At 49.0% G+C, this 25,868-nt stretch overlaps 4 protein-coding genes across 9 annotated transcripts in view; 2 read left to right on the forward strand and 2 right to left on the reverse strand.

The window, feature by feature from the left end:
- myo10 (myosin X) overlaps positions 1 to 25,868 on the reverse strand; it is a 209,716-nt gene that overhangs the window by 42,574 nt on the left and 141,274 nt on the right. The gene's annotated exons all lie outside the window — the stretch shown is intronic.
- On the forward strand, positions 853 to 6,357 carry gtpbp4 (GTP binding protein 4). Its single transcript, XM_037457937.2, has 17 exons — positions 853 to 981; positions 1,860 to 2,030; positions 2,117 to 2,220; positions 2,340 to 2,476; positions 2,563 to 2,663; positions 2,741 to 2,833; positions 2,946 to 3,137; positions 3,283 to 3,348; positions 3,436 to 3,525; positions 3,636 to 3,746; positions 4,134 to 4,211; positions 4,291 to 4,342; positions 4,418 to 4,518; positions 4,703 to 4,900; positions 5,104 to 5,169; positions 5,490 to 5,633; positions 5,779 to 6,357. Exons 1-17 carry the CDS (start codon positions 934 to 936, stop codon positions 5,929 to 5,931), a joined length of 1,905 nt encoding a protein of 634 aa, XP_037313834.1. The 5' UTR covers positions 853 to 933; the 3' UTR covers positions 5,932 to 6,357.
- On the forward strand, positions 6,680 to 14,536 carry LOC119209027 (WD repeat-containing protein 37-like). 6 transcript variants are annotated; one of them, XM_037457949.2, is made up of 16 exons: positions 6,680 to 6,850; positions 7,244 to 7,314; positions 7,561 to 7,736; positions 8,484 to 8,519; positions 9,087 to 9,186; positions 9,354 to 9,449; positions 9,539 to 9,603; positions 11,494 to 11,629; positions 11,745 to 11,816; positions 11,901 to 11,945; positions 12,024 to 12,100; positions 12,185 to 12,425; positions 12,548 to 12,689; positions 12,820 to 12,954; positions 13,102 to 13,216; positions 13,329 to 14,536. In XM_037457949.2, the coding sequence occupies exons 3-16, from the start codon at positions 7,593 to 7,595 to the stop codon at positions 13,461 to 13,463; spliced, it is 1,539 nt and encodes a 512-aa protein (XP_037313846.2). In that variant the 5' UTR covers positions 6,680 to 6,850; positions 7,244 to 7,314; positions 7,561 to 7,592; the 3' UTR covers positions 13,464 to 14,536. The 6 variants fall into 6 exon arrangements, with proteins under 6 accessions (XP_037313846.2, XP_037313845.2, XP_037313848.2 ...); XM_037457948.2 differs by lacking the exon at positions 7,244 to 7,314; XM_037457951.2 differs by lacking the exon at positions 7,244 to 7,314 and having other exon boundaries at positions 12,188 to 12,425.
- On the reverse strand, positions 15,552 to 25,447 carry LOC119209519 (double-stranded RNA-specific editase B2-like). Its single transcript, XM_062557827.1, has 9 exons — positions 25,372 to 25,447; positions 20,169 to 20,885; positions 19,631 to 19,762; positions 19,192 to 19,360; positions 16,927 to 17,106; positions 16,720 to 16,848; positions 16,274 to 16,455; positions 15,926 to 16,167; positions 15,552 to 15,872 (listed from the first exon to the last, which is right to left on the reverse strand). Exons 1-9 carry the CDS (start codon positions 25,445 to 25,447, stop codon positions 15,762 to 15,764), a joined length of 1,938 nt encoding a protein of 645 aa, XP_062413811.1. The 3' UTR covers positions 15,552 to 15,761.

Consider the following 25,868-nt stretch of genomic DNA (forward strand, 5'->3'; position numbering starts at 1 on the left):
TCAACAAAAGCCCTGAAAACATCTCAAAACAACAACTAATGGCTTATAACTAGTGTTATTTATCAAAATCTTGGTACATGTTAATCCTGTTTGCCTTGGATTTAACAATCAAAAATACATTAATGAACCGCATTGTCCCAATGTTTAAAATATTCATTCATCATTTGCAGATTTCGTTCCATAAAAGTAAATCAACTAATATGACAATGCATGATTATAGGAAAGCTACACAGCGGTAGATAGGGTCATTGTGTTTAAAAAGTGAAGGTCAGATAAATAACAGAAATGCTTGACATTATACTGTATAAGAGCTACTTGCTATATTCTCCCAAATCATTTTGATGCGATTTAGATTTTATTGCCACAGAGGTTGACATGTTGACTTTTACACCAGTTGGTCCTTTTTATTTTTTTAGTTGTACAATTATTCTGTTGTATCATTTATACAATATGCATTGAGTGTGTTGTTTTTATTGTGTGTTGTTTTACTTTATTATGTTAATAATTCCGTACATTTCTACTGGAAGATGAATCTGCAAACTGCAACATCAAAAGTGAAGATAAGCAGTTTACTGAGTAAAATGTGTTTATAGAGAGTGCAAATTGTAAAAACTGAAAAATACAGCAAAAGTCAAATATTACAAAATATAAATATGTAATTAAAACCTGGGAGCTGTACAGTGTTAATTATGCGACCATCAAACAACAAAGAATACATGGAGTTATAATCATTACTAACTTCAAATTTGAATTTGAATAAATAATTACAAAGAACTCATTTGTTTAATGTTTTTATCTGTAACTGCTGCATCCGGCCGCGAGGGGGCAACCTGCAGAAGAACTCGGTGTTTTCGCGCGTCTCTTCCGGTTGCAGCGGAACGAGCTGCCTTCCTTTCCCCGGTGCCGTCAGCGGACCCCAACGTGTCCGACAAGATGGCACAGTACAACTTTAAGAAGATTATGGTGGTTCCCACCGCAAAGGTTCGTGTTATTGTTCGACTTCGGCGTCTTAAACGGTTCTGGTTTTGCCTGCTGTGTTTTTTTTTAGCTCTGAGAGATCGAGGGAAGGGGTTTAAAAAAAAAACATGGAGTTCTGTTCGGGAGGAAAACACGTGCTGAGCTGGTGTAAAGAGACCGCAGCTGTACACGTCCTTCGTGACATCATTGAGTTCCACTTGGACTTATGGGGTAGTTAGTAAGTTGCACACATGACTTAACAAAGCCTCACCTGCCTCCGTTAAAGGAATCAGGACGTTTACGGTTCCCGTTTGTCCGTGGCGACGTGAACGTTTCCACGTTTTCAACTAAATGAAACCGTTTCTCACCTTTGGTTCGTAGCCGATTGCGTCACGTGTCAGCCGAATTGACAAGATGATATTGATAATGTGTGGAGATATTAGATATTATTATATTATAAGGGTTGTTTACCGATATGCGTCGGTATATTAAACTGACCGATTTAACGGTATCACTATTAACGCTGTTACCCTCTAAAAGAAAATATTGTTTTAATTGTATACAAAATTGTCAAGAGGACATAAATTATTTAAAATCGTAATATGAAAATGTTCTTATATGGTGTGTGTGTGTATGGTGTTTGTCGCAAAGGGATTTACATAATAAACTATATATAATAACTGTGAAAAAGGCTTAAATGGTATTTTTCTTAAATAAATCAACTTTCCTTTTTTCATTCATATGAAATACAATGCAACATTCCCTGTTCTAATTCACTTTAAATAGTGTATCAAATAATTTTGCCCATGGCAAAATAAATTAAAGTTTAGCTAGTAAACAGCAAACCCGGATCCATTGAGGCAAACGACAAAACAATAACACCCTGTTTACTGTTTCTGCAGGACTTCATCGACATCACTTTATCCAAAACCCAAAGGAAGACCCCCACGGTGGTGCACAAGCACTACCAGATCCACCGCATCCGTCACTTCTACATGCGGAAAGTAAAGTTCACCCAGCAGAGCTACCACGACCGCCTCACGCAGATCCTCACCGACTTCCCCAAGCTCGACGTGAGTCACGGCGCCGCCAGAAGTCTCTGCTCCTATGAGGAGGAAATTCAGATTGTGAACATGTTTGTTTCCTTCAGGACATCCAGGACATCCACCCGTTCTACGCCGATCTCATGAACGTGCTGTATGACAAAGATCATTACAAGCTGGCGTTGGGACAGATAAACATCGCCAAGAATCTGATCGATAGGTGAGTTCAAACATCACGATAAATATATGTGGATCCAGAGCATTTCATTTTAAAGGCAGGTGATTTCATATCAATAATAAACAATACAAGAAATGTCTTTTTTACTTGTCAACATCAAGCGTGGCCAAAGACTACGTGCGCCTGATGAAGTACGGAGATTCTCTGTACCGGTGCAAGCAGCTGAAGAGGGCCGCTCTGGGCCGCATGTGCACCATCCTGAAGAGACAGAAGTCCAGCCTGGAGTATCTGGAACAAGGTACCGGAGGTCGCCTCAGAGGTTTTCCCTTGGTTTATGGTTGTTTTTCCCCCCTTTTTTTTAAACGCTTCGTCCTCCCTCGCCAGTGCGTCAGCATCTGTCCCGTCTGCCGAGCATCGACCCAAACACCAGGACGCTGCTTCTGTGCGGCTACCCCAACGTCGGCAAGTCCAGCTTCATCAACAAGGTAGGAGGCTCTCACCACCACAACAACAACGACATCAACCGCCGCGCACAATGCTCACAAATCCCGTGTGTCACCAGGTGACCCGAGCGGACGTGGACGTGCAGCCGTACGCGTTCACCACCAAGTCTCTGTTCGTGGGTCACATGGACTACAGATACCTCCGCTGGCAGGTCGGTGGCGCTTCACTCTAGAAGCACGCGCTTTGTTTCACTGGCTGTAAAACGGTTAAAGCTGCGTGGGCTGAACGGTAAACGGGTTTTTTTCTTCTTTTTTTCCGTGCAGGTGGTGGACACCCCCGGCATCCTGGACCACCCTCTGGAGGACAGGAACACCATCGAGATGCAGGCCATCACGGCTCTGGCCCACCTGCGCTCCGCGGTCCTCTACGTCATGGACGTGTCGGAGCAGTGTGGACACAACCTGCAGCAGCAGCTGGAGCTCTTCAACAGCATCCGCCCGCTGTTCGCCAACAAGGTCAGAGGTCAACGAGTTCTCTTGTAGGCTGAATTAAACTTTGTGTAAGAGGTTGCGTTCGGGTACGAATCGGAAAAGGGGAAGTCTTGTTTTAGAATGAATCTTTGCTTCTCGTCTTAAAGTAACCTCGTGTCTCCCTCTGCAGCCGCTCATCATCGTGGCCAACAAATGTGACGTGAAGAAGATCAGCGAGCTGCCGGAGGAGAACCAGGTGGGAGGCGAATGTCTTTCAGACGAGGGGAACTAGACGTTTTCAGAGGTCTCTGCTGTCTCAACTTTGAAACCCTTTTGCCGTCAGAAAATCTTTGCCGACCTCACGGCCGAAGGAATCTCTGTCATTGAGACCAGCACCCTGACCGAGGAGGGAGTCATGCAGGTTAAAACAGAGGTGAGCTGCCCCCCCCCCCCCCCATCTCGGGCCACAGGGATGTAATGTGTGTGGTTGTCTCTGGGAGGACCAGCATGTGTCTCACGGGTCGCTTGTGCTCGCTCTGCCAGGCCTGCGACCGGCTCCTCGCCCACCGGGTCGACGCCAAGATGAAGGGCAAGAAGGTCCACGACGTCCTCAACCGGCTCCACCTGGCCATGCCCGCCAAGAGGGACGAGAAGGTACAGTGATTTTATCCAACTCGTTCTCACCCCGGCTACTCTGAAGCAGCACAGAGGAGCTAACCGCTAACCTCCATTAGCCGATGGTCTGTTGGCTCCAACTGGTTAAAGTATCTGGTAAAACGGTTAGAAAAATTATAGAGTTGGAGTTTTTTAAATTTATTTTTATAACTTCCTAACACAAGCTCAAAGCTGCTTATAATACAGGACTGGAACTATTTATACTAAAAATGTATTGCCTGATAATTTGAGTCATGTGTTTTAATGCAAATGACCACCAGGGTGACAGTAACAATGGACAAAGCACCTGTCGACTCTTATTTCTTCACCAGTAGGCCCTTTGGATGGAAGGGTGGGAACTTTAAACGTTGTTGTTGTGCTTTGCAGCCGAGGCCTCCGTTCATCCCAGAAGGAGCTTTGACCCGTAAGAAGGCCATGGAGGTGGACGCCCCCAAACGCAAGCTGGTACGTCCGCTGCTCACAAACCCGGCTTTTCTTTTAACGGTGACTCTCGGGTTTAATGAAACGATTCGTCATCCCACAGGAGAGGGATCTGGAGATGGAGCTCGGCGACGACTACGTCCTGGACCTGCAGAGTAAGAGGCGCTCCGTTTTGTTGTTTCCTGCGGTGACGTCTCAGAAGGTGCTGACGCGGTTTCTTCTTTAAACAGAATACTGGGACCTGATGAACGAGGAGGAGAAGAACGACAAGATCCCCGAGGTGTGGGAGGGCCACAACATCGCCGACTACATCGACCCCGAAATCATGCAGGTGGGTTTCTGCTGCTCTGAAATGTATTTTCTGAGTCCTTGATTTTTATAATGCAATCGCTTTACATCATGTAAACTCACTTGAACTTGACCTGATTTTTCGGCCATATTGTTTATTTTGAGAGAAATGTGCCGTCTTTTCTCTTTCTGTCACCCTGAGCGTCTCGACTTCCTGTGTCCCACAGAAACTGGAGTTGCTGGAGAAGGAGGAGGAGCTCAAGGAGCGAGCCGGGGAGTACGACTCTGACGAGGAGAGCGAGGACGAGGAGATGCAGGAGATCCGCGTCCTGGCCAAGCAGATCCGCGCCAAGAAGCAGCTCATGGTCGCCACGTCCAGGGAGAAGGACGTGCACGGGCCCCGCATGCCCAGGACCGCCACCAAGGTGAGCGCCACCTGGTGGAGACGTCACACAGAGGGGAAGTCCCGCCCCCTTCCCGTAGACCTTTATGGGACCTGGACCATTATTTCATCCCATCTTAATTGTGCCATAAATGACTGTTAATATAAAGAATCTTTAGTTTTTTGATCATAGTTATTTGGCTTTCAACATTTAACTAAAATCCCCTCTGAATGTCTTTGTCACAGGTTGAAAGAAAGAAGCTGGAGAAGGAGATGGGCAGCCTCGGTCTGGACATGGATAACAAAGACGATGTAAGTTGGGAACTATCGAGGTTCCTGCGTTTTCCAGTTATGCCACACAGAAAATGTCCTAAAAAACGACAACGCTCTCCTACCAACCAGCAGAGAATGAACTACCAGCCGATCCCTCAGATCCCAGAACTAAATCACATGAGGTCATTTATCCACAATAGAAAGATCACTTCCTGCTTATTCTTTTTTTTCTCCATTGGGTATAAACCTCACATCCTGTTCGGTTTCAGTTCATCCAGGTTTTCTTTTTGTACCTCATACTGAAATGAAGCGATTCACCACTAAACTTTTCTTGCACTTGTTACTTCTTCTTCTTCCAGAGCCACTACGCTCAGCTGGCCCGACGCTCCCGAAGCGTCACCAAGAAACGGAAGCGCGAAGCCTCGGCGCCGCCCACCTCCAGAACCCGCAGCCAGAGCGCCTCGCGTCCACCCAGAGACCAGTCGGGCTTAAGAGATCCAAAGGTACGAGGCGGCGGCGTCACTTATAAGGCGTAGATGGTTGATTTCCTTCTGATCCTAGATATCCTTGTTTGGTCCATTTGGTGGTTGGCAATCTGGTGTCTAACTAGAACTAGTGAACAAGTGTTGTCTTCTGGTTGTTCCTCAGATGATGAAGAAGGCAAAGAAGATGATGAAGAACTCCCAGAGAGACATGAACCGCCAAGGCAAGAAGGGCGAGGCGGACCGACACGTGTTCGACCTGAAACCCAAACACCTGCTGGCCGGGAAGAGGACGTCCGGGACTCACGATTACAGATAGACGAGGACTGTTTTTCTATATCTTCCCCTGCAGTAAAATTTCCTTTTTTAAGCTACAAAACAGTTTCATTATATCTGTGACGTGGAAGCTTCGTCCTTCAGGATGGTGGAAAAATGACAAGATGACCTGATGCTGCTGGGGAAATACCACCCAACCCATTTAAATGATTACTAATTATAACTCTTTTTATTTGTCTTAAAAACAACTTGGGAGACTTTGGAAAAAGTGGAACTATACATTTTACCAAGTGTCTTTCCTTGGCAATAGTTAAGTGGACTTTGAACTTGTATGTGGATCAGATACTGCCGAGTTAACTTTGGATAAAGTGACGATGATGATGATGATGATGATGATACTCTGTGTGCAAGTCTCTCTTTTGAAGTATTCATCATCAAAGGGGCTTAATAAATACACACCTGATGTAAACTGCAGTCTGAATGGTTTGTGCATACATGCTGTGCTTTTAACTTAAACCCTAAATCGTGTCCAGTATTCTGTAGTTCTGTCATAAACTCGCATAGCAAAAGATTTTAAAAAAATGTTTTGTAAGCACCACTAACATGTTTAATTCCTTAAATAGCAAGAAGCCTTTATAAAATATACACCTGGAGTTGTGTGATTGTACCTTGGTCTTTGATGACCTTCTTGTGTTTTGAGAGGCACCGAGGGAACCAGGACGTGCTTTGAGTGCAGAGCGCTCTGAGGCGGGGCGCCACTCCGGGCTTTTATTGTGAAAATCTCGCTGCCCGGAATTGGCTTCGTTATCTTTCTTTTTTTCCTCCCGTAGCGGCGCTCAACTGTCAACTACGGATCTGCGAACAGAACCTGCGCTTCTTTGTCACGCCCCGGGGAACATGTTACAAGCCGCGACGGTCACCGCGATATCCCGAAATAAAACCCCGTATTTATAGACTTTCTGGTGAGTTGGATTCGGTCTTTGAGGACCTTCGTCTCCGCCTTTAGCCCATTAGCATGTGGGTTGTAACGGTAGTTAGCTTAATGCTATGCTGTGAAGGCTAACGTCTAGACTCGCTCATGCTAACTGTCACGCGACTTGTCTTGCGTTTTTATTGCATCTATTCTCCAAATATGTATCGACAAATGGGTTTTCCCCCTCTTCTAAACGTCCAGCCGAGGTGTCTCATCTTGTGTCACTACTGTGACATGAGCATCTATAACAATGACTCCCTCATCCGGGTACTGGTTGTGACGTCACTCGCACCCTCACCGTACGCAGATGGGTTCAGCCCTCTGTGTCCTTCTGGGTTTGATTCTTTAAATGTGACCTGTAGGTTCTCCTCCTTTGTTCTAGTCAGTACTGTAGGACATCTGATCGGTCATAATCAGAAGCTGCTACTTCCACCCGTCTAAATGTGAGCATTGGTAGGTCTTTTGTATCTTAATCCTCTTGAGCTCAATCAATTAATCAATTTATGGAAAGGATATATATATATATAAATGATTAATTGAATCCTTAAATTGAAACATCTTTGGTTTAAAGACTCTGAGAAGAGACGTTGGCTGCAGGAAGCTTCCAGCCGCAGCCACACAGACGGCTTTGTGTTTCCCCCCCCCCCCTCCCCCCCGATGGTTTCCTTCCCTCTGACGCTGTCGGGCCCGTTTCTGTAGCTTCAGCCCGGCCGCACCGCGTGGAAGGAGGGATGCCGGTGGAGAGCGGGAGCAGCGCCGGCGCCGCCGCCCGCCAGGCCAAGCAGAAGAGGAAGTCCCACAGCCTGTCCATCCGCCGGACCAACAGCACGGAGCAGGAGCGCTCGGGCCTGCAGAGGGACATGCTGGAGGGACAGGTGACCACTCGCGCACCCTCCAGCTGCTGCTGTGTGGACGTGTTGAACTGTCAGCGTGAGCTGGACCTCATGTCTTAAGCCTAAGCCAATTAGGTCTAGATGCATCCACTTAGAGGAGCACACGGGGGTTTATAGTAGTTCTATAGGACATCTTGTACGACTCAGCGACTCGACTAGGTCCAGTATGGATGAAAGTGGTCCTCATGGCAGCCTGGATCCATAATGTCACATTCTACTCGGTGCCTTGTGAGCGTTGATCCCAGTTAACACACATCTAAACCTCTATTTCTACTGCATTCATGTAGTTTAGCTGTATTTTAAAATATTCAAGACAAGCGCTTCCTCCGATGGAAACGTGTCAAAGTGAACGTGAGGTCGGTGTTTCTCTGACTGTGAGGGATGTGATCAGCGGCGCTTCGGTTTACTGGGGCACCTGAACACATCGGGGGGGGGTTTTGTAGCAGCTCAGCTCGTCCCACTAAGGAGACTGAAAATAGTAATAAAAAAGGGCCAAAATCAAAGAAGGAGCAGCATAAGAGCAAAGTATTAACAATCACTTTTCTAAATGTGATAATATTTACTCTTAAATACAGCTATTTGATATTAATCTTTATTTCATCAGCTGCTTGATGACTCTTAAAAGCTCTTGACATCCTGAAGGAAAGACGCTGGGTTTTTTCTTACTAAATGCGACCTGTGACGAATAGTCAATGTTCATCCGTGACGTCCTCTGTGCTTTGGTCTCAGTCCTCTGATCACCTGGAGTCCCTCAGCAGGACCGAGGTAAGTTCTTACTTTCATAGCGTGTAGTTTCTTTGGTTTCCCGTCTCTCATAAATGTGAAATAGCTTTTAGCGTTGAGTCCCAACAGTAGAAGGTCTAGACGGAGAGTAGAAACCAGGTCACGTGACCAAAGGTCACACGGCTCCGATGCCCTTTTTCCTTTTATTTAGTTTAAGAATCCGACTGTGACGCCTTCCGTCTTCTCTCCGTGTCTCTGCCTCCGTTACCCAGAGTGCACTGCGTCTCTCAGCTCCGAGGAACCCTTCATCTAAATAAATAATCTGATTCTTTTGAATCAAACAGGGCGCTGGTTTGAGCTTCTACTATTGGCTCCCTGTGGGATTTCCTTCCTAAAGCCCTTTATTGAGTTATTTCTTCGGCCTCGTTTTGTGTAGATGTTTTCATTCTCTTCTCCATAATAACGGTGGTTATGTGGATTTATTCAGGGATTAAACTCCGATGTTGAGAAGAGGAAACATGAACGTCATAATGAACTCATTTAAAAGCTCATTTAAAGCTTGTGTCCTGGTGACCGGGTCCTGCTTCATGTCCTCCTCTGGTCTCCCAGCAGGACTCCAAGCTGCCTCCGTCTCTGAGGACCAACCTGCTGGACCTGTTCACTCAGATCGAGAGAGAGTTTGAAAACCTCTACGTAGAAAACCTGGAACGTAAGTCTCTTTTTCTCAGTAACGACACTTTGGCGCTTATTTCAAAGCAAAGCGCCAATGGTTCATTTCCTGATCTCCTCCACTGGAGCCCAGAGGCCCCCAGAGGCCCCCAGGGGCCCCGCCTCGTTGACCTGTGACCTTTGCCTCTCTCTCCGTCTGCATCTCAGTGCGCAGAGAGATGGAGACGCTGAACGAGCGGCTGTCGGCCGACGGGCAAACCGCCGAGGGGGCCGACCTGGCCAAAGGGGCGCTGAAGACCAAAGGTGAGGCGCGTTGGGGGGGGGGGGGGGCGCGGGGGCGCGTCTTCGTCGTGGCGGCGCCGCGTCGTGACTCTTTGTTCTTTGTGACGCAGCGAGTCACAGCACCAGCCAGCTGTCCCAGAAGCTCAAGACCACCTACAAGGCCTCCACGAGCAAGGTGAGGCTTCATGGGGTGGGGGGGGGGGTAAAGTGGCTCCTGTGAAAGTTCAACAGAAGAACCGCTGTGTTGTTGTTGTTGTTGTTGTTTGTTTTTTTCCACCTCGTAGCCGCGTTCAAACTCTTGCCACGGCAGAGTAGGCGGGACTCGCAACTTCAGCGTAACCAGCTGGGAGTTGTGGGGTGGAGACTCATGGGTAACTTGTTGCTTTCTCCCCCTGACCCCCCCGCCCCCCCTTTCCCGTCCCGTTTCCCCCCCCCCCCCCACCCTCTGTGCACCAATATGCATGAGCAGCCCGGCCCGGGGTTCGACTCCCCGTCCCCCAGAGACCTGGTGCTTCAAATGTAGGACTGAGTTTGTCTTCTCACTAACGAGCTTCTTTCCGTTGCTGCTCCTTGGTTTGGATTCTGCTTCCTTATGAAGACATTTTAACACCAACGTCACTTCTGTGCATCGACGGATGAAGAGCCTGAAGGTGGAGGAGCCTCTGAGGAGCTGTAGCTGCGTGGCGTGGGGGGGGGGGGGGGCGTGGCTCCAGCAGACTGACGCCTGGGCGCCGCTTTTGAGACGCTTTGCATTTTTCTTTCTGTGCCGCTCCTTTTTAGTTTCTTTGAACGCGGCGTAAAAGCATCGGCGTTCGACGATGTCTCGGATTCGACGCCACGGACCGATCGGAACCGGCAGCGGGCCGCGCCGCGCCTCATTTGCGTCGACGTGACAAAGCGTGTCGCGTTGCACATAACGAGATAGGAGGCACTAACAAAGAGCTGCTTCAGGGTGACTGTGCTGGATCTTCTATGGGGGGTCTGTGCAGGAGGTGCTCTGCTGTCGATGATTGACTCGCTCTCCTGCTTCCTTTCAGCTGGAACTTGTTTAGTGATCTGTTTCCCAAACGAGCCGAGGGTCCAGTTTGTATCATCCCCATCTTTAATGTAAACCCGCCGGCCGATAACCAGAACTGATCTTTGCCCCGTTTTCTTTCCCCTCCACGTTCACCCGCCTTGTTTTGCATTGACAGTAAATCCCGCTGCATCCGTCCTGATGCCAGATCTGGGTCATTGGTGGCGCTTGTTTTTGGCGGTGACCCCCCACGAGCCTAAAACGCAGCTTCAAACCAACATGTTGTTGTTGTTGTTGGTTAAAGCTTGAACCCAGGACTGATCCGACTAACGCTGTTCTCAGCTGAAGCTGCTCAGCAGCGGCTTCCTGCGAGGACGCTGCTGAGCAGCTCCTCCGGTCTGCTGACCCTCCCCACCCCCCCCCCCCCCCCCCCTCTCCACCCCCCCATGCCGGGGCTCCTACACAGTTCTGCAAAAGATCGGATATCAGATCATTTCCAGGTGGCAAAGGGGACATGTCCTGCTTCTTCACGATTACACGCTGTAATCCTCATTTCAGCATCTCTGCAAACAGTAAACAGAAGTGACCAAAGAAGAAGAGAGTTAAAGGGTTCTTCTTTCTCTAACGCCCCCTGGTGGACGTTAGAGAATAAAACCTTAACTCCCCCTAAGAAGGTGACCGTCTGCCTTTAATGGAAATGAACCCGTCTCTGTGAGACAAGTCCAGTCCGCTCCTTTCAGGACATCGAGACACGTCCCCTTTAAGCTGTGAAATGAGGACAAATTGTGGCAGAATGTTGTTTCATTAAAAGGTGTAAACGGCATTCCACGGTTTCCTATCAAAACATTTGACGGATTCGATGGGATCTTCAACAGTTGAAGTCATGATTTGATTGAGTGAGTGACCCCCCCCCCCCTCTGGAACTCACATTGTGAAATGTGCGAATGCCGAGAACGACACCGACCCGGCATGGAGAAGTGTGTGGGGGCCCCCTGCGGTTCTGTGACGTCGCTCCGCTTTGACTCCTCCGGCTTCGCTTCCTTTCGTCAGATCGTCTCCAGCTTCAAGGCGACCACGTCCCGCGCCGTGTGCCAGCTGGTCAGAGAGTACGTCGGCCACAGGGACGGCATCTGGGACCTCAGCGTCTCCAGGACTCAGCCCGTGGTGCTGGGCACGGCGTCAGCAGGTACCCCCCCCCCCCGCCCAGCATCTCACGTCCTGTGCCGTCTCACACAGGAGATGAAATGTCCTCGTTTTGTCTTTCCTCACGTGTCCTCTGTGTCCTCATTGTGTCCCATCAGACCACTCGGCCATGCTGTGGAGCATTGAGACGGGGAGATGCCTCCTGAGATACGCCGGGCACCAAGGATCAGGTGGAGAATCGGCACAGACCAAAGCAAACAGGAAACCCAACTGGTGTCTTCAGGGGGTTCTTTTTTTTTTTTTTGTCTCTGCAGTGAACTCCATCAAGTTCCACCCGACGGAGCAGATGGCGCTCACAGGTAACGATCCCGACGCCGCTGTCACATGATCAGAGACAGCTGTGATGTCATCGTCACTGACCCCCTCCTCCTCATCAGCGTCCGGGGACCAGACGGCGCACATCTGGAGGTACATGGTGCAGCTGCCCACGTCGCCGCCCGCCGCCGATGTCACGGTGAGCATCAGCCGCCGCTCTCTGTTAGCGCCGCCTCGACCGCGTCGAGTGCTTTATTGATCCCCCCCCCCCCCTGTCCGTCAGCAGCAGACGCCCTGCGAGGACGACGCGGACTCCTCGGACAAGGACGAGGCCGACGGCGAGGCCGAGGGTCCCAGCGAGTGCCCCTCCCTCCGCGTGGCGAGCACCACCCTGCGCAGCCACCAGGGCGTGGTGATCGCCGCCGACTGGCTGGTGGGCGGCAAGCAGGCGGTGACGGCGTCCTGGGACCGAGCCGCCAACCTCTACGACGTGGAGACGTCCGAGCTGGTCCACTCGCTCACTGGTGAGCGGGACAGAACCGCGTGGGACAGAACCGCGTGGGACAGAAGATTTAAGTGTGTGTGTGTGTGTGTGTGTGTGTGTGTTTGTTTGTGTGTGTGTGTGTGTGTGTGTGTGTGTCTTCAGGCCACGACCAGGAGCTGACCCACTGCTGCACTCACCCCACCCAGCGCCTGGTGGTCACCTCGTCCAGGGACACCACCTTCAGGCTGTGGGACTTCAGGGACCCGTCCATCCACTCGGTCAACGTGTTCCAGGGACACACCGAGTCAGTCCCCCCCCCCCCCCCCCCCACACACACACACACACACACACTCGTTTTTTTTTAAGAGTAATTGGCTGTTTTTTTTTACTTTATGAATTTGTATATTCCTCCTCCTCCTCCTCCTCTTCCTCAGCACGGTGACGTCTGCCGTCTTCACGGCGGGGGACAACGTGGTTTCCGGCAGCGACGATCGAACCGTCAAAGTGTGGGACCTGAAGAACATGAGGTCGCCCATAGCAACCATCCGCACCGACTCGGCCGTCAACAGGTCAGATCAAAGGTTCCTTTATCATTTAAATGCAACATGTGGCTCTTTGAGTCGTTTAAGTTCACCATGAAACAAAAGAAATGATTTGTTTCTCCTGGAGACGGTTTGAAGTGTCCATAAACACGTTGTTGTTGTTGTTGTGTTCAGGGTCAGCGTGTCGGTGACCCAGAGAATCATCGCTCTGCCTCACGACAACCGGCAGGTCCGTCTGTTCGACATGGGGGGGGTGCGTCTGGCTCGCCTCCCACAGAGCAACAGGACGGTGAGTCGGGGGGGGGGGGGGGGGCCTCGGGGGGGGGGGGGGGGGGAGTCGTTGTCCTCTGTGAACACAAGCGTTTTGGGGGGGGGGCTCTGACGCTGTCCCTGGTCTCCAGGGTCACCGGCGCATGGTGTGCTGCTCGGCCTGGTGTGAGGAGGACACCGCCTGCTGCAACCTGTTCACCTGCGGCTTCGACCGGCAGGCCATCGGCTGGAGCATCAACGCCGCCGCGCTGCTGCAGGAGAAGTGACCCCCCCCCACACCCCCCAAGAGTCTGTAGTGGTTTCTGTAAGTGAGTTTCCTTTTTTCAAAGGGATTCTCCGTGTTTGTGATGGACGACTCGTGCTGCTGACCTCAGAAACAGCTGCTCGGTTGGTTAAATTAAGGTAAAACACTAGAATATAAAGAAAATAACTTCAATTATTATCCCAGTTCTTTGCTACTCTTGTTAGTGTAGAAAGGGGCTTGATGGAGGTCACTTATAGCAGTAAATAATCAGACTAGTGGACCCCTCTGTGTTCTAGATGTGAATCCATCATCAATGGGAACTACTCAAGTCACATTTTAATGGCTCTAAAACTCTAAAATGGTGCAATTTAAATGTCATAATGACATCAAAGTACAAACGTTGTGTTCGGTAGACAAAACTCATTGAGACACGATGATGAAGGCACTTTATTACTGTGTGTGTGTGTGTGTGTGTGTGTGTGTGTGTGTGTGTGTGTGTGTGTGTGTGTGTGTGTGTGTGTGTGTGTGTGTGTGTGTGTGTGTGTGTGTGTGTGTGTGTGTGTGTGTGTGTGTGTGTGTGTGTGTGTGTGTCCAGTAAAAAGTGTTTCCACAGAGTAGAAAACTCTTCGTTTTGCCACATTGTTAAAATACATTTTGTGAAAAAAGGGCACATTGTTGCATTAAAGAATAAATAAATGTAAAAGAACAAACTAGTGATAACTTGCCAAAATGTAAAGTGTCTGTTACATTAAACTGATAACATTTCATCTTATAAATTGTAATATATATAAAATGAGTAGGTCTTGGCTGTACCTTTTTTTATTAGCTTTTCTAAGTTTAGTTTGAATAAACGTGTTTTCGGTTCTTATGTCTCTTTGAGCCGATGACACAGAATAATAAAGACAAACGTAAATGTTGTGTACGTGTGTGTTTGAGTAGTTATTTGCTCAGAAGGGAATTTCGGATCAGCTGCAATGAGCAAATGTTTCAAACATTGTTTGTTTGTTGCCTAAATGACGTCGTTCTGTTTGTAACGTTCTCTCTCAGTGAAACAAACAAACAAACAAAACACCAATAAACTGCTGTTTGAACGCTTCCAGGCTCAGTGCTTCTCTTTGATTAATAAATATCTATCTATAGAATTAAATACACTCAAACAAAACGTAAAGTGATGCATCAGTTGTTCCCTCCGTATGTTTTATTATTTATTTGGCTCATGAAGTGAAAATGACTGAACAGAACCAGAACCAGACGGGAAAAAAGGTTTTGCTTATTTGAAAAGTGAAAACTTGATGTTTTCTCACATTGTGATGATAAAAATAAAGGTTCTGACAAACCTTTGTCTTATCAATAATATAAAGTATTTATATGGAAGAGATAAAAGTTAAATGAAAGAACCAACCCATTTATGTCTTATTTATTTCCAGAGATATAAAACAATCATGAACAATATATGTTGTGCATATTTAATATAAAAGTTCATATAGAATCAGATTCCAGTGGCTTTCAGTAGAAGTGCTCTTTGTTTTTTACATTCTTTACTGAAGAAAAACTTAAAAAGCATCACAACAACAACATCAAGAGTAATGAATCAATCAATACTTTAACAAGATGAAATAATATATGTAAAGGACAAATAATTAAGGAAAAATGCTGAATTATAACGTTTCTCTTCATCTTGTAACGCACACAGTCCTCCTGCAGGGGGCGCCGTGTCGTCATGAGAATCACATGCGTCACTTTAAAAAGAACTCAAATCAAACTTAAGAATCCATTTCTGCAACAAAACCAAATAAACAAGAATAAATTATATTATGTTACTATAGTGCTCATTTTGTATCAATCACACTTAAGCCTCACATCTTGAAGTTTGGAATTGGTTAAGTTTAGAGTTAAGTTATTGATTTAATATTACAGTCAATGTAATGTCCCCCTAAGGGGCAAAAACAAGTTGTGTGTGTTTGAGGACATTTTGAGCTGTAGAATGTTCTGGTATCAGATACGTATTCTTTTTACAGTGTATATATATTATGGCAGTACTTCATTAGTGTGCAGCGTCTCTACAAGTTAACAAGTGCTTTATTGCTTTGTGACATGAGTTGTATATAAGGTGATTCCAGTATTATCTTTATTAAGTTCTTTTATTCCACTCAAACGTTCCACGTTAACTATTCTCTCTTTTGCCTAAATGTCCCTAAATATTTTATAAAGAAGAAGAGGGTGAGATGATCTTTGTAGCTCCTCCACGCACAAACACACACACACACGTGACCTTTGACCCGAACCCTTTTGTAGTCTGTAGCCTGTCAACAGACACCGGCTATTTGGAGTGACCCGGTTCTGGAGGTTTTGTGGGCCAGGTCCCGAGACCCGCGCCCTGCAGAGCGCCCGTGAACTGCTGCTTCGCCCTCTGGTAGCGCCCAGCGGCCATCTTGGAACCGGAACCAGAACCGCTCAGCTGGGAAAGCAACACGGTCGAATCACCTTTGGTCGTTTTCCCCGATGTGTTTGATCTTTTCTGGGTCGGTGTCGGCGGTTCTGTACCTGCAGCTGCAGCGCCTGCCAGCGGGCCGCCATGGACCCCCTGCAGAGCCGCGACGGCGTCCCTTCGGCCTTCCTGCGCCCCGTGGCGCCGCAGATCTCCTCCAGGCCTCCGTCGCCCCGACTCCAGTTCACGCTCACGTTGGGCGCCTTGCCCGCCGGCCGGGCCGCGCTGCGGCTCAGACCTGAGGGGGGGAGGGGAGGCGGCGAGGGGGGGGGGGGGGGGTGTCAGAGAGGTGATTCTGCACCTCAATAAAGCGTCAACCATCATTTAAAACATTTTGGACCCACATCCGAGCAGCAGCTTCCGCCGGCGGTACGGGAAGGGGAGGCGCCTGACGGGGGCGAGGCGGCGGGCCACGGCCCGGCCCAGGTGACCCGTGTGGCTCAGGGTCCCCACGGTCAGGCTGTGCAGGTAGACCGGCTCCACCAGGCGAGACAGCAGCGCCCCCTGGAGGCCCACCACACTCCACCTGTCAGGTGACAGGAGGATCAGAAGGAAAGCAGCTCGAAGCAGGATGTCTCTTCAACTTTAATAAAACAAGAAGATCCAAGATGGAAAAGACAAGAATAGTTTTTTTCATGTTTAAATATGCCAAGCAGGATGTCTATGACATTTTGGATCTTCTCTTTCCACTCATCAAAGATATCTTATAAAAGAAAAACATCCAAAAGTAAAAGCGTTTAAAATTCTTTCAATTTCCATCCCATCAAATATCAGCTGATCACAAACTCACTTGGCGATCTTGTCGGTGCAGGACATGATGGCGAGAGGTCCGGCCCGGTTCCGATTGGCTCCTCGGGCCGTGATGGGCAGCGTCCCCTCGCCTCCGTCCACCTTCACCCGGAGGTGGCAGTGGAACCTCCTCCCGGGACCTGCCACCAGAGGACAGAAGGTGCTGATTGAGTTTGGAGGTCATCGGACAGGTCCAAAGGTCATTTGCGTCTGATGCTCTGGGTTCGTGCCTGAGGCCTCGCGTGCGGCCTCGTGGGGGCAGTGGAGTCGAGCGTCTCCGCACGGCGACGAGCTGGCGTACATGTGGAAGAGGACGCCGTCCCGCAGCCGGAAGCCGCCGCCCTCATTTGGTACGAAGATGGATTCTTCCTGACAGTCTGCCGGCTCCCTTCAGAGAGGACAAGACACGAGAGGACAAGACAACGAGAGGAGAAGACACAAGAGGACAAGACAACGAGAGGAGAAGACACAAGAGGACAAGACAACGAGAGGAGAAGACACAAGAGGACAAGACAACGAGAGGAGAGGACAACGAGAGGAGAAGACAACGAGAGGAGAAGACACAAGAGGAGAAGACAACGAGAGGAGAGGACAACGAGAGGAGAAGACAACGAGAGGAGAAGACACAAGAGGAGAAGACAACGAGAGGAGAGGAGACACGAGAGGACAAGACAACGAGAGGAGAAGACAGCGAGAGGAGAAGACAACGAGAGGAGAAGACACAAGAGGAGAAGACACAAGAGGAGAGGACAACGAGAGGAGAGGACAACGAGAGGAGAAGACAACGAGAGGAGAAGACACAAGAGGAGAAGACAACGAGAGGAGAGGACAACGAGAGGAGAAGACAACGAGAGGAGAAGACACAAGAGGAGAAGACAACGAGAGGAGAGGAGACACGAGAGGACAAGACAACGAGAGGAGAAGACAGCGAGAGGAGAAGACAACGAGAGGAGAAGACACAAGAGGAGAAGACACAAGAGGAGAGGACAACGAGAGGAGAGGACAACGAGAGGAGAAGACAGCGAGAGGAGAGGACACAAGAGGAGAGGACAACGAGAGGAGAGGATAACGAGAGGAGAAGACACAAGAGGAGAAGACAACGAGAGGAGAAGACACAAGAGGAGAGGACAACGAGAGGAGAAGACACAAGAGGAGAGGACAACGAGAGGACAGGAGACACGAGAGGACAAGACAACGAGAGGAGAAGACAGCGAGAGGAGAAGACAACGAGAGGAGAAGACACAAGAGGAGAAGACAACGAGAGGAGAGGACAACGAGAGGAGAAGACAACGAGAGGAGAAGACAACGAGAGGAGAAGACACAAGAGGAGAAGACAACGAGAGGAGAAGACAACGAGAGGAGAGGACAACGAGAGGAGAGGACAACGAGAGGAGAAGACAACGAGAGGAGAAGACACAAGAGGAGAAGACAACGAGAGGAGAGGAGACACGAGAGGACAAGACAACGAGAGGAGAAGACAACGAGAGGAGAAGACACAAGAGGAGAAGACACAAGAGGAGAGGACAACGAGAGGAGAGGACAACGAGAGGAGAAGACACAAGAGGAGAAGACACAAGAGGAGAGGACAACGAGAGGAGAGGACAACGAGAGGAGAAGACAACGAGAGGAGAAGACAGCGAGAGGAGAGGACACAAGAGGAGAGGACAACGAGAGGAGAGGATAACGAGAGGAGAAGACAGCGAGAGGAGAAGACAACGAGAGGAGAAGACAGCGAGAGGAGAAGACAACGAGAGGAGAAGACACAAGAGGAGAAGACAGGAGAGGAGAGAAGAGGACAACGAGAGGAGAGGACAACGAGAGGAGAAGACAACGAGAGGAGAAGACACAAGAGGAGAGGACAACGAGAGGAGAAGACAGCGAGAGGAGAGGACACAAGAGGAGAAGATGTACAACGAGAGGAGAAGACAACGAGAGGAGAAGACACAAGAGGAGAGGACAACGAGAGGAGAGGACAACGAGAGGAGAAGACAGCGAGAGGAGAAGACAACGAGAGGAGAGGACAGCGAGAGGAGAGGACAACGAGAGGAGAGGACACAAGAGGAGAAGATATACAACGAGAGGAGAAGACAACGAGAGGAGAAGACACAAGAGGAGAGGACAACGAGAGGAGAGGACAACGAGAGGAGAAGACAGCGAGAGGAGAAGACACAAGAGGAGAGGACAACGAGAGGAGAGGACAACGAGAGGAGAAGACAGCGAGAGGAGAGGACACAAGAGGAGAAGATATACAACGAGAGGAGAAGACAACGAGAGGAGAAGACACAAGAGGAGAAGACAACGAGAGGAGAAGACAGCGAGAGGAGAGGACACAAGAGGAGAAGACAACGAGAGGAGAAGACAGCGAGAGGAGAAGACAGGAGAGGCTTTGAGACCTTTGTGACCCTTGTGGTTTGATTACTGATCAGATGGTTGGTGGTCGTCATGGTGACCAGACAGTGACTGATCTGGTTACCGTAGCAGCGTCTCCAGCTGGGCGTACAGGAAGCGGACCAGCGCCGTGCGGCTGAGGACCTCGCCGTGGCAGTCGCTGAGCGCGACCTCGCGGTCTCCGACGCCGTCCGGGTCCCGACACTTGGTCCCGGTGGCCAGAGACACCACCCGCGAAGACCTCAGGTCGAGTCCTGGAGGAGCGAGAGCGGGGGTGAAGGTCACAGAAGATACTGAAGAAGAAAGGTCACAGGTCACAGACTTGTCCCATCTTCAGCTGCTCTGCGGGTGGAAGCAGGCATCGTGACGTACGTGAAGCAGCGACCCAAACCCAAAGAACTCTGTGCCCCTCTCTGACCTCTGGTCATGACCACCAACCCACACCCAAAGAACTCTGTGCCCCTCTCTGACCTCTGGTCATGACCACCGACCCAAACCCAAAGAACTCTGTGCCCCTCTCTGACCTCTGGTCATGACCACCGCTGCCAGGCCTTTGCAGGAGGAGGTGGAGGAGCGTCCGTGGGTCAGCTCCGAGTATTTCTCCTCCACCAGGTGGAAGATCGACTCTGCGAAGAACTGCAGAAGAAGAAGCGTTACTCAGGGTGTATCCATTCTTATTCTGACCTTCACGTTGTCCAGCAGGTGTCTCCTGACCCGTCACATGGTTTGTTGTGTTATTGTCATCGAGCTCCTGCTCTGTTCCTAACGGTGCTTCTCTGAAGGCTCTGAAGGTGTAATGAGTGTGTTGAACGATGATCTGTCAGATTATGATGCTCCTCACACCTCCTTCTCGCCTCCTTCATCCCTAATGCGCTGTAACAATGTCTGTTAATGCGTCACGCCGCTCACATCGGAGGCGTTTGGGGCGCCGTGAGGCGATTTCAGGCTTTTTGGGACGAGGCGGCACATGATGGAGATGTTTGGATGTATGTATGTATGTATGTATGTGTATATACAGTAGATGGTGGATTAGACTCACCTGAGGAAGCTGATGCTGGAGACCCGTGACCTTCGTCTCTGGTTCCGGGCCGACGCCGTAAACGGAGCGCAGGGCGGCGCCGGCCGCCCTCGCCTTGGCCGCCCTCTTACTGTGACCACACCCTTCGAACGCCCTCCCCTCCACCCGGACCACCACCACGAAGCTCCTGTCCGGCCGGCCGTGCAGCCGCTCCGTCAGGCACGTGTACCTGACCCCCGGCCGCAGCTCGCCGAGCAGCGCCGCCGGGCCCAGGTGCCGCGGGGCGGCGGGGGAGACGTCCAGCGCCAGGCGGACGACTCGCCTGCGGCCGTACGCGCTGGAGAACAGCTCCTCCTGGGGGTCGGGGGGGCCCGGCCAGGGGGCGGCGGCGCCGGGGAGCGGGATGAAGGAGCGCAGGGCCAGCTCAGCGGCCCTCCTCTTGGTCCGCTTCTTGGCGGGGCCGCGGCCCTCGAAGCGGACGCCGCTGACCTCAACCCCCACGGGGACCTCCGGGGCGAGCGGAGGGCCCGTCTCCGCCGGCGCCTCGCAGCGGGGGCCGGGCCGCAGCCCGCTCAGCTGCACCAGCGCCTCCGCTCTCTCGCAGGTCGGGTGGCTCCGGTGGGGCCGCCTCCTCTTGGGGGCCCTGGGCCCGCGTTTGGGGGGGGCCGCGCTGAAGGCCGACGGGTGGAACCTCCGCAGCGGCTCGCCGTCCAGCTGGGCGCCGTCACCCCGGTTCTCCTTCACCTCCAGGCTGCTGGTACCTGGAAACAAAAGTCCTGTTCATTTACCAGAAGTTCTTTTGTTATTTGTCTTCAGTTCTGGTCCAGTTCTGGTCCAGTTTTCTCCTGCCCAAACCTTCCATCTTGTTAGTTTTACAACATTTATAAAGTGCAAGGAGTAAAAAGAATGACTTGAATTGTCAGCATCGTCAGCTGACGACACTCCGGCGTCGCAGGGACTTCTGGGATTGATGAGACGTTGATGAGACGTTGATGAGACGTTGATGAGACGTTGATGAGACGTTGATGAGACGTTGATGAGACGTTGATTCGCTCTGAGACACATGAGGCCACAACACGACTTCTTGGGTTTAAAACAGCTCTTTCCCACATGTAGAGATGATCCAATAAGAGTCTTCAGGAGAAGAAGAAGCTCTTAAACGAGCAGGAGCCAGATGGCGTGATTTAGAGACCGTACACAGGAGTACACCAGAGTACACCAGAGTACACCAGAGTACACCAGAGTACACAATAGTACACCAGAGATCATAATACCATAACCCGTGAATTTGGCTTTTTTTTCTAAAGTAAAGCTATTAATAATGTCAAGTTTTATGAAATCCTTTTTTCTTAAAAGCAAGGCTTAAAGACTCGTGTTTACTAAATGTTCTCCTGTTTCTTTAAATGTGACATAAAGACGTTAAAAAGTCGACAGGCAGATGTTATTGTTTGTTTGCTTCGTGCAGATCAGGACCACGATGTAAATAAACAGTATTTGTGTTTATTTCCTCAGAAAGGATGAAAGGATGTTTCCCTCCAGTCGCTGTTAATGGACCTTTTTTAATAGAGTAATGAAATTAGGCATGGGGGGGGGGGGGCGAGAAGCACCCGCTGCCTGTCCGGTGTGTGTGTGTGTGTGTGTGTGTGTGGTTTGACAGCTGTGGATAATCTCATTGGTTAAGTGTAATTAAGGGTTAAATCAGTTCCATTTACTTTCCTCAAGGGCAAAGAAATAAGGAAACTTTTTGAAACTATTTTGCTCACTTTCTTTATTCCGATCTTTAAAATGATTAGTAACGTGTTTAACTTGATTTTAGATGTTGAAGATTTGTAGCGGATGCTTTAATGAAACTCTTTGGATCTATGAAGGTGGGGGGTTAAGGTGTTCTGATGCTCACAGGGGACCAGAACCGGAACCAGAACTCAGTGTGAATGTAAGGCTTATGGACTTCACTCATTGGGTTCATGTTGACTTCCTGCTCACAAAGGTCAGACCCTAAAGGCAAAGAGACGTTTCTCTGCTCACACACACACACACACGTTTCTGTCAAACAAAGCTGAAAATCCCCAAAAATAATCAAACGTGTTTTACTCGTCTTTCCTTTATTGTTTCCAGCCGCAGCTTAACGCCTGCTCTCTTCTTCTGGAGATCAAATCGATGCTGGAAACATATGGCCGACGGATAATAACCTGCTGATGGCCTCCTCTTCCTCTCTGCGTGTCTCCTCCTCGTCCCTCAGGTGTGAGACGAGGAGGAGACACAGGGTCCAATGAGGAGAGGAGGCTGCAGCGACCCCCCCCCCCCCCCCCCGTCGCCATAGAAACGCTCACCTCCCGCTGCGTTTCACGTGAATGGTCACGTGACGTGTTCTTTTAGGCCTGATGTTTAAAAATGAAACGTATCAGTGTGGATGGAGCCTCGGTGAAAAAAGGCTTTTCACAATAAAAGCTGCCGAGGACTAGAGGCGATTAGAAGTTAGTCCAGTTTAAGCTTCTCTCTCCACAGGAGTTGATCAAAGGTCACCTGCACAACTCTGGACTGGAAAAAAAAAACTCATTTAACATCTCAGTTCCAACTGTCTTCTGTCAAGTGATGTGTGAGGAAGTTAAAAAAAAATCATTTTAATCATTTGGGGCCTAAACTAGGCTTAATTACTTAAAATCTCTAATCTGTAGCAGTTTATTAATAACTTGAATCACTATATGTGCGACACATCTTCATCTATCGCAGCATCTTTGTAACTGTTGGTTTCACTCTGAGAATCATTATTTACTCTGAGCTGAGAAGGACAACTTCAACAAAGGGATTTTTATTTTATTAAATCCAATCCACCGACTATGGGAACATAACGCAGCAGTGTGTGCGTGAGATGACGCTCCAATGAGATGAGAGGACCATTAAAGAGGATTTAGCGCAATTTTATGAAAAGCATCATCTCGTGGAAAACCATTTAAAAAAAGACAAATAATCAAGACCTTCTGGATTCTGTGTTTTTGATCCTTTTGGATTCTCCCGTCTCGGCCCCTTCAGACGCAGGCCTCCATGGCTTCGTATCCATCACCTCATGAGGGTACCATTTACAGCAGGTAGATATAAATATAAAGACTTTACATGAGGTGTCATCTCAGTAAACGGGTCGAAGGAATTCCAAAATAAGAGCACCTTGTAAAGTCTGAATTCATGACGATGAGCACTTTTAAAAAGCTTGTTTTCTCAACGCAGTGTGCATTTAGGGAGGCCCGGGGGGGGGGGTCCGGGGCTCAGAAGTGCGATCTATCGATTGACGACTCAAACGTTGCTTGCAGGTGTGTGAATGTTTTTTTTTTTATAAGGAGTTAAGGTTCACTTTTTTTATATTTTGGGACAAACAATAAAAGGAAGGATGCTGACTCTCTTTCTGTCGTCCCGGCGGGACTCGAACCCCCGGCAGCAGCAGCAGCAGCAGCACATCGGAGGGAGCGGCGCCCACTGACCCTGGCGGCCATTAAGTCACATGATGATCGCACAAACCATATTGCTGATGTTTGGTGGAGATCCATCAGTGAAATTGCTGCAGTAACTTGGGCCGCATGGCGCCGCTCACTTATCCAAAAAGCATCCAACGCGCAGCAGCTGTTGGCTCCGTGCTGCACGATCGTAATCCGCCGTCAGACGTTTGCTCCAGCGAGCGACACTTTGTTAAATTTAGACTGAAAAGCCAGCAGAAGGGGATTTTACAGCCAAATGGTGATTTGTTTTTTCCTGCTGGTCTGAAATCCTCATTAAGAGTCGCGTCCTCGCTGGACTAAATACACAAGTTCAGTTTAACAAAGTCCAACATCATCCTGCGTGCAAATGTTGTAACTGCATTCATGTCAGGTTTAGCTGACCTGGTTAGCCTAGCTTAGCATAACGACAACACTTCAATTCTACTGAATAGGGGACAAAGAGAAATACACAATGACGATTTGTGCTTTTAAACAAACAACAAACAACAATGAGGCTGATTTCCTGCTGACAGACGTATCGTTTAAACTGTTTTGTGGCGACTTAATTGACAGAATGACGGTTTAATTTTAAATATTAGGACTTAACGGGAGATCATTTTGATCCAACTCATCTGTCTGCTTATTTCAGTCTTTCAAACCGAACCATGATGTTTAAGAGTATATCATATTTTTTATGTTGTTCACATGTGTCCAACCTGAAGTGAGTTTAACACCCCTGATGTAGTTTAAACTGCGTGTTAACTTAAACATAACCAGGCCTTTACGTTTACTTTGAACTTTGTCGTCATTTTAAGCCAAACCAAAAGTATTTTGATGAGCAAAGTAGTTGTGAACCTATAAATATATTCTCACAAAGGCTCTCCTTTGCACTAAAGCTTATTTCTTTAAATCATCATCACCGTCAATCAAAAGCTAAACTTGTATTTTAACAGAATGAAAGTGAGAAGGAGACCTGATCGTAGTAGTTCAGCTATAAATGATGACAGACTTATTAGTGGAGGTGTAGAACCAGCAGAACGTGCACGCTGGACCCAAAGAGAGACATGTGACCCGCGAGGAGACAGTTTTCACTCCGGCGCTGATTTTGCACCCAAAAAAAGGCCAACGGGTCATTAATGAAAGTGGAAGGAGCTTAGAGCACTTTGAATAATACAGAAGTAATCTGCTGCATTTACTGAGGATTAACATGTGCACAACAATGACAGATTAATCCCACAATGCTGACCTGTTGCCTAGACGACTGTAATTATGATTACCAGAGCTTCATTTATCACACACACACACACACACACACACACACACACACACACACACACACACACTGTGTCGTTTTACTCCCCCCGGGTGAATTGTTGCTGTTTTTAGAACGCAGTGTTTTTTGAAATATGAGCAGATGAAATCAAACAGTCATAAAAGTTGTTGCTCCTCCAAACATTTACTCGAGTACTTTACTTAAATTGACTTTACAAATTATAATTAATGTTAATTGAGTTAATTGAGCATTCACATGTAGTGAGACTGTGATTATTGGGTTCTGATGATGGAGGTTTGACTTAAAAACAACAAGGTTATTTCTTATTAGTTTGGAAACACGCAGCTCTTCCTTTCTATTAAAAACAATAGTAACGATATCAGGCTGCATGAAAGAACTTGTACTGCATCGTTTTAAAGATGCCAAAGAAGAAGAAACATCGTCAGCATCACTGAGACAGTAAGACACTCCGGGGGGGGAGGGGGGGGACACACCTGCTGGACTCACCTTTGCCTTTACACCTCCTCCTCCTCTTCCTCTTCCTCTTCCACTTCCCCCTCACGTCACGCTGCGACCTCTCCATGTCTCCGCCGCACGTCCCAGCATGCACCTGTGCCATTCAGGGGAGTCCTTCTTCCTCTCCGTCCAGCCGTTTGCTCTCTACCTGCTGCTGCTTCTCCCAAGCGTCCGGAGAGGATTGAGAGTGAAGCTCTGCAGCGGGAAGCCCCTCCACAGTGACTCCCCCCCCCCTCCCCCCCCACCCCCCCGCCCCCCCCACGCTGCTGCAGGCTTCAGGAGGCAGCAGCGTGTGACATCACCAGCAGAGAGCTCTGGTTCAAGCTGGGATTCAGCATCACTCACTATTCTAAAGGTTTCATCACTCACATGAATGGTGATTTCTCAACAAACCTTCAAGTGTCACCATGTTTACACATAATTCTAAATATTCATGTCCATAAGCAGACGCGCTAATAACACACTGTAAAAGTCCTGCGTTGAAAATG

The sequence above is a fragment of the Pungitius pungitius genome, chromosome 15, assembly GCF_949316345.1.
Source record: "Pungitius pungitius chromosome 15, fPunPun2.1, whole genome shotgun sequence".
NCBI classification, from domain to species: domain Eukaryota; kingdom Metazoa; phylum Chordata; class Actinopteri; order Perciformes; family Gasterosteidae; genus Pungitius; species Pungitius pungitius.

What these genes read in the sequence shown, in the direction of transcription:
- gtpbp4 (XM_037457937.2), top strand. Translation starts at nt 934, where the DNA reads ATGGCACAGTACAACTTTAAGAAGATTATGGTGGTTCCCACCGCAAAG. An exon ending in ACAGATACCTCCGCTGGCAG is followed by an intron (nt 2,834 to 2,945) that starts GTCGGTGGCGCT and finishes TTTTCCGTGCAG; the next exon opens with GTGGTGGACACCCCCGGCAT. An exon ending in ACGCCCCCAAACGCAAGCTG is followed by an intron (nt 4,212 to 4,290) that starts GTACGTCCGCTG and finishes GTCATCCCACAG; the next exon opens with GAGAGGGATCTGGAGATGGA.
- LOC119209027 (XM_037457949.2), top strand. Translation starts at nt 7,593, where the DNA reads ATGCCGGTGGAGAGCGGGAGCAGCGCCGGCGCCGCCGCCCGCCAGGCC. An exon ending in GTGTTCCAGGGACACACCGA is followed by an intron (nt 12,690 to 12,819) that starts GTCAGTCCCCCC and finishes CCTCTTCCTCAG; the next exon opens with CACGGTGACGTCTGCCGTCT. An exon ending in TCCCACAGAGCAACAGGACG is followed by an intron (nt 13,217 to 13,328) that starts GTGAGTCGGGGG and finishes CCTGGTCTCCAG; the next exon opens with GGTCACCGGCGCATGGTGTG.
- LOC119209519 (XM_062557827.1), bottom strand. Translation starts at nt 25,447, where the DNA reads ATGGAGAGGTCGCAGCGTGACGTGAGGGGGAAGTGGAAGAGGAAGAGG. An exon ending in GAGGAGGTGTAAAGGCAAAG is followed by an intron (nt 20,886 to 25,371) that starts GTGAGTCCAGCA and finishes TTTTGTTTCCAG; the next exon opens with GTACCAGCAGCCTGGAGGTG. An exon ending in ACCAGAGACGAAGGTCACGG is followed by an intron (nt 19,763 to 20,168) that starts GTCTCCAGCATC and finishes ATACACCCTGAG; the next exon opens with TAACGCTTCTTCTTCTGCAG.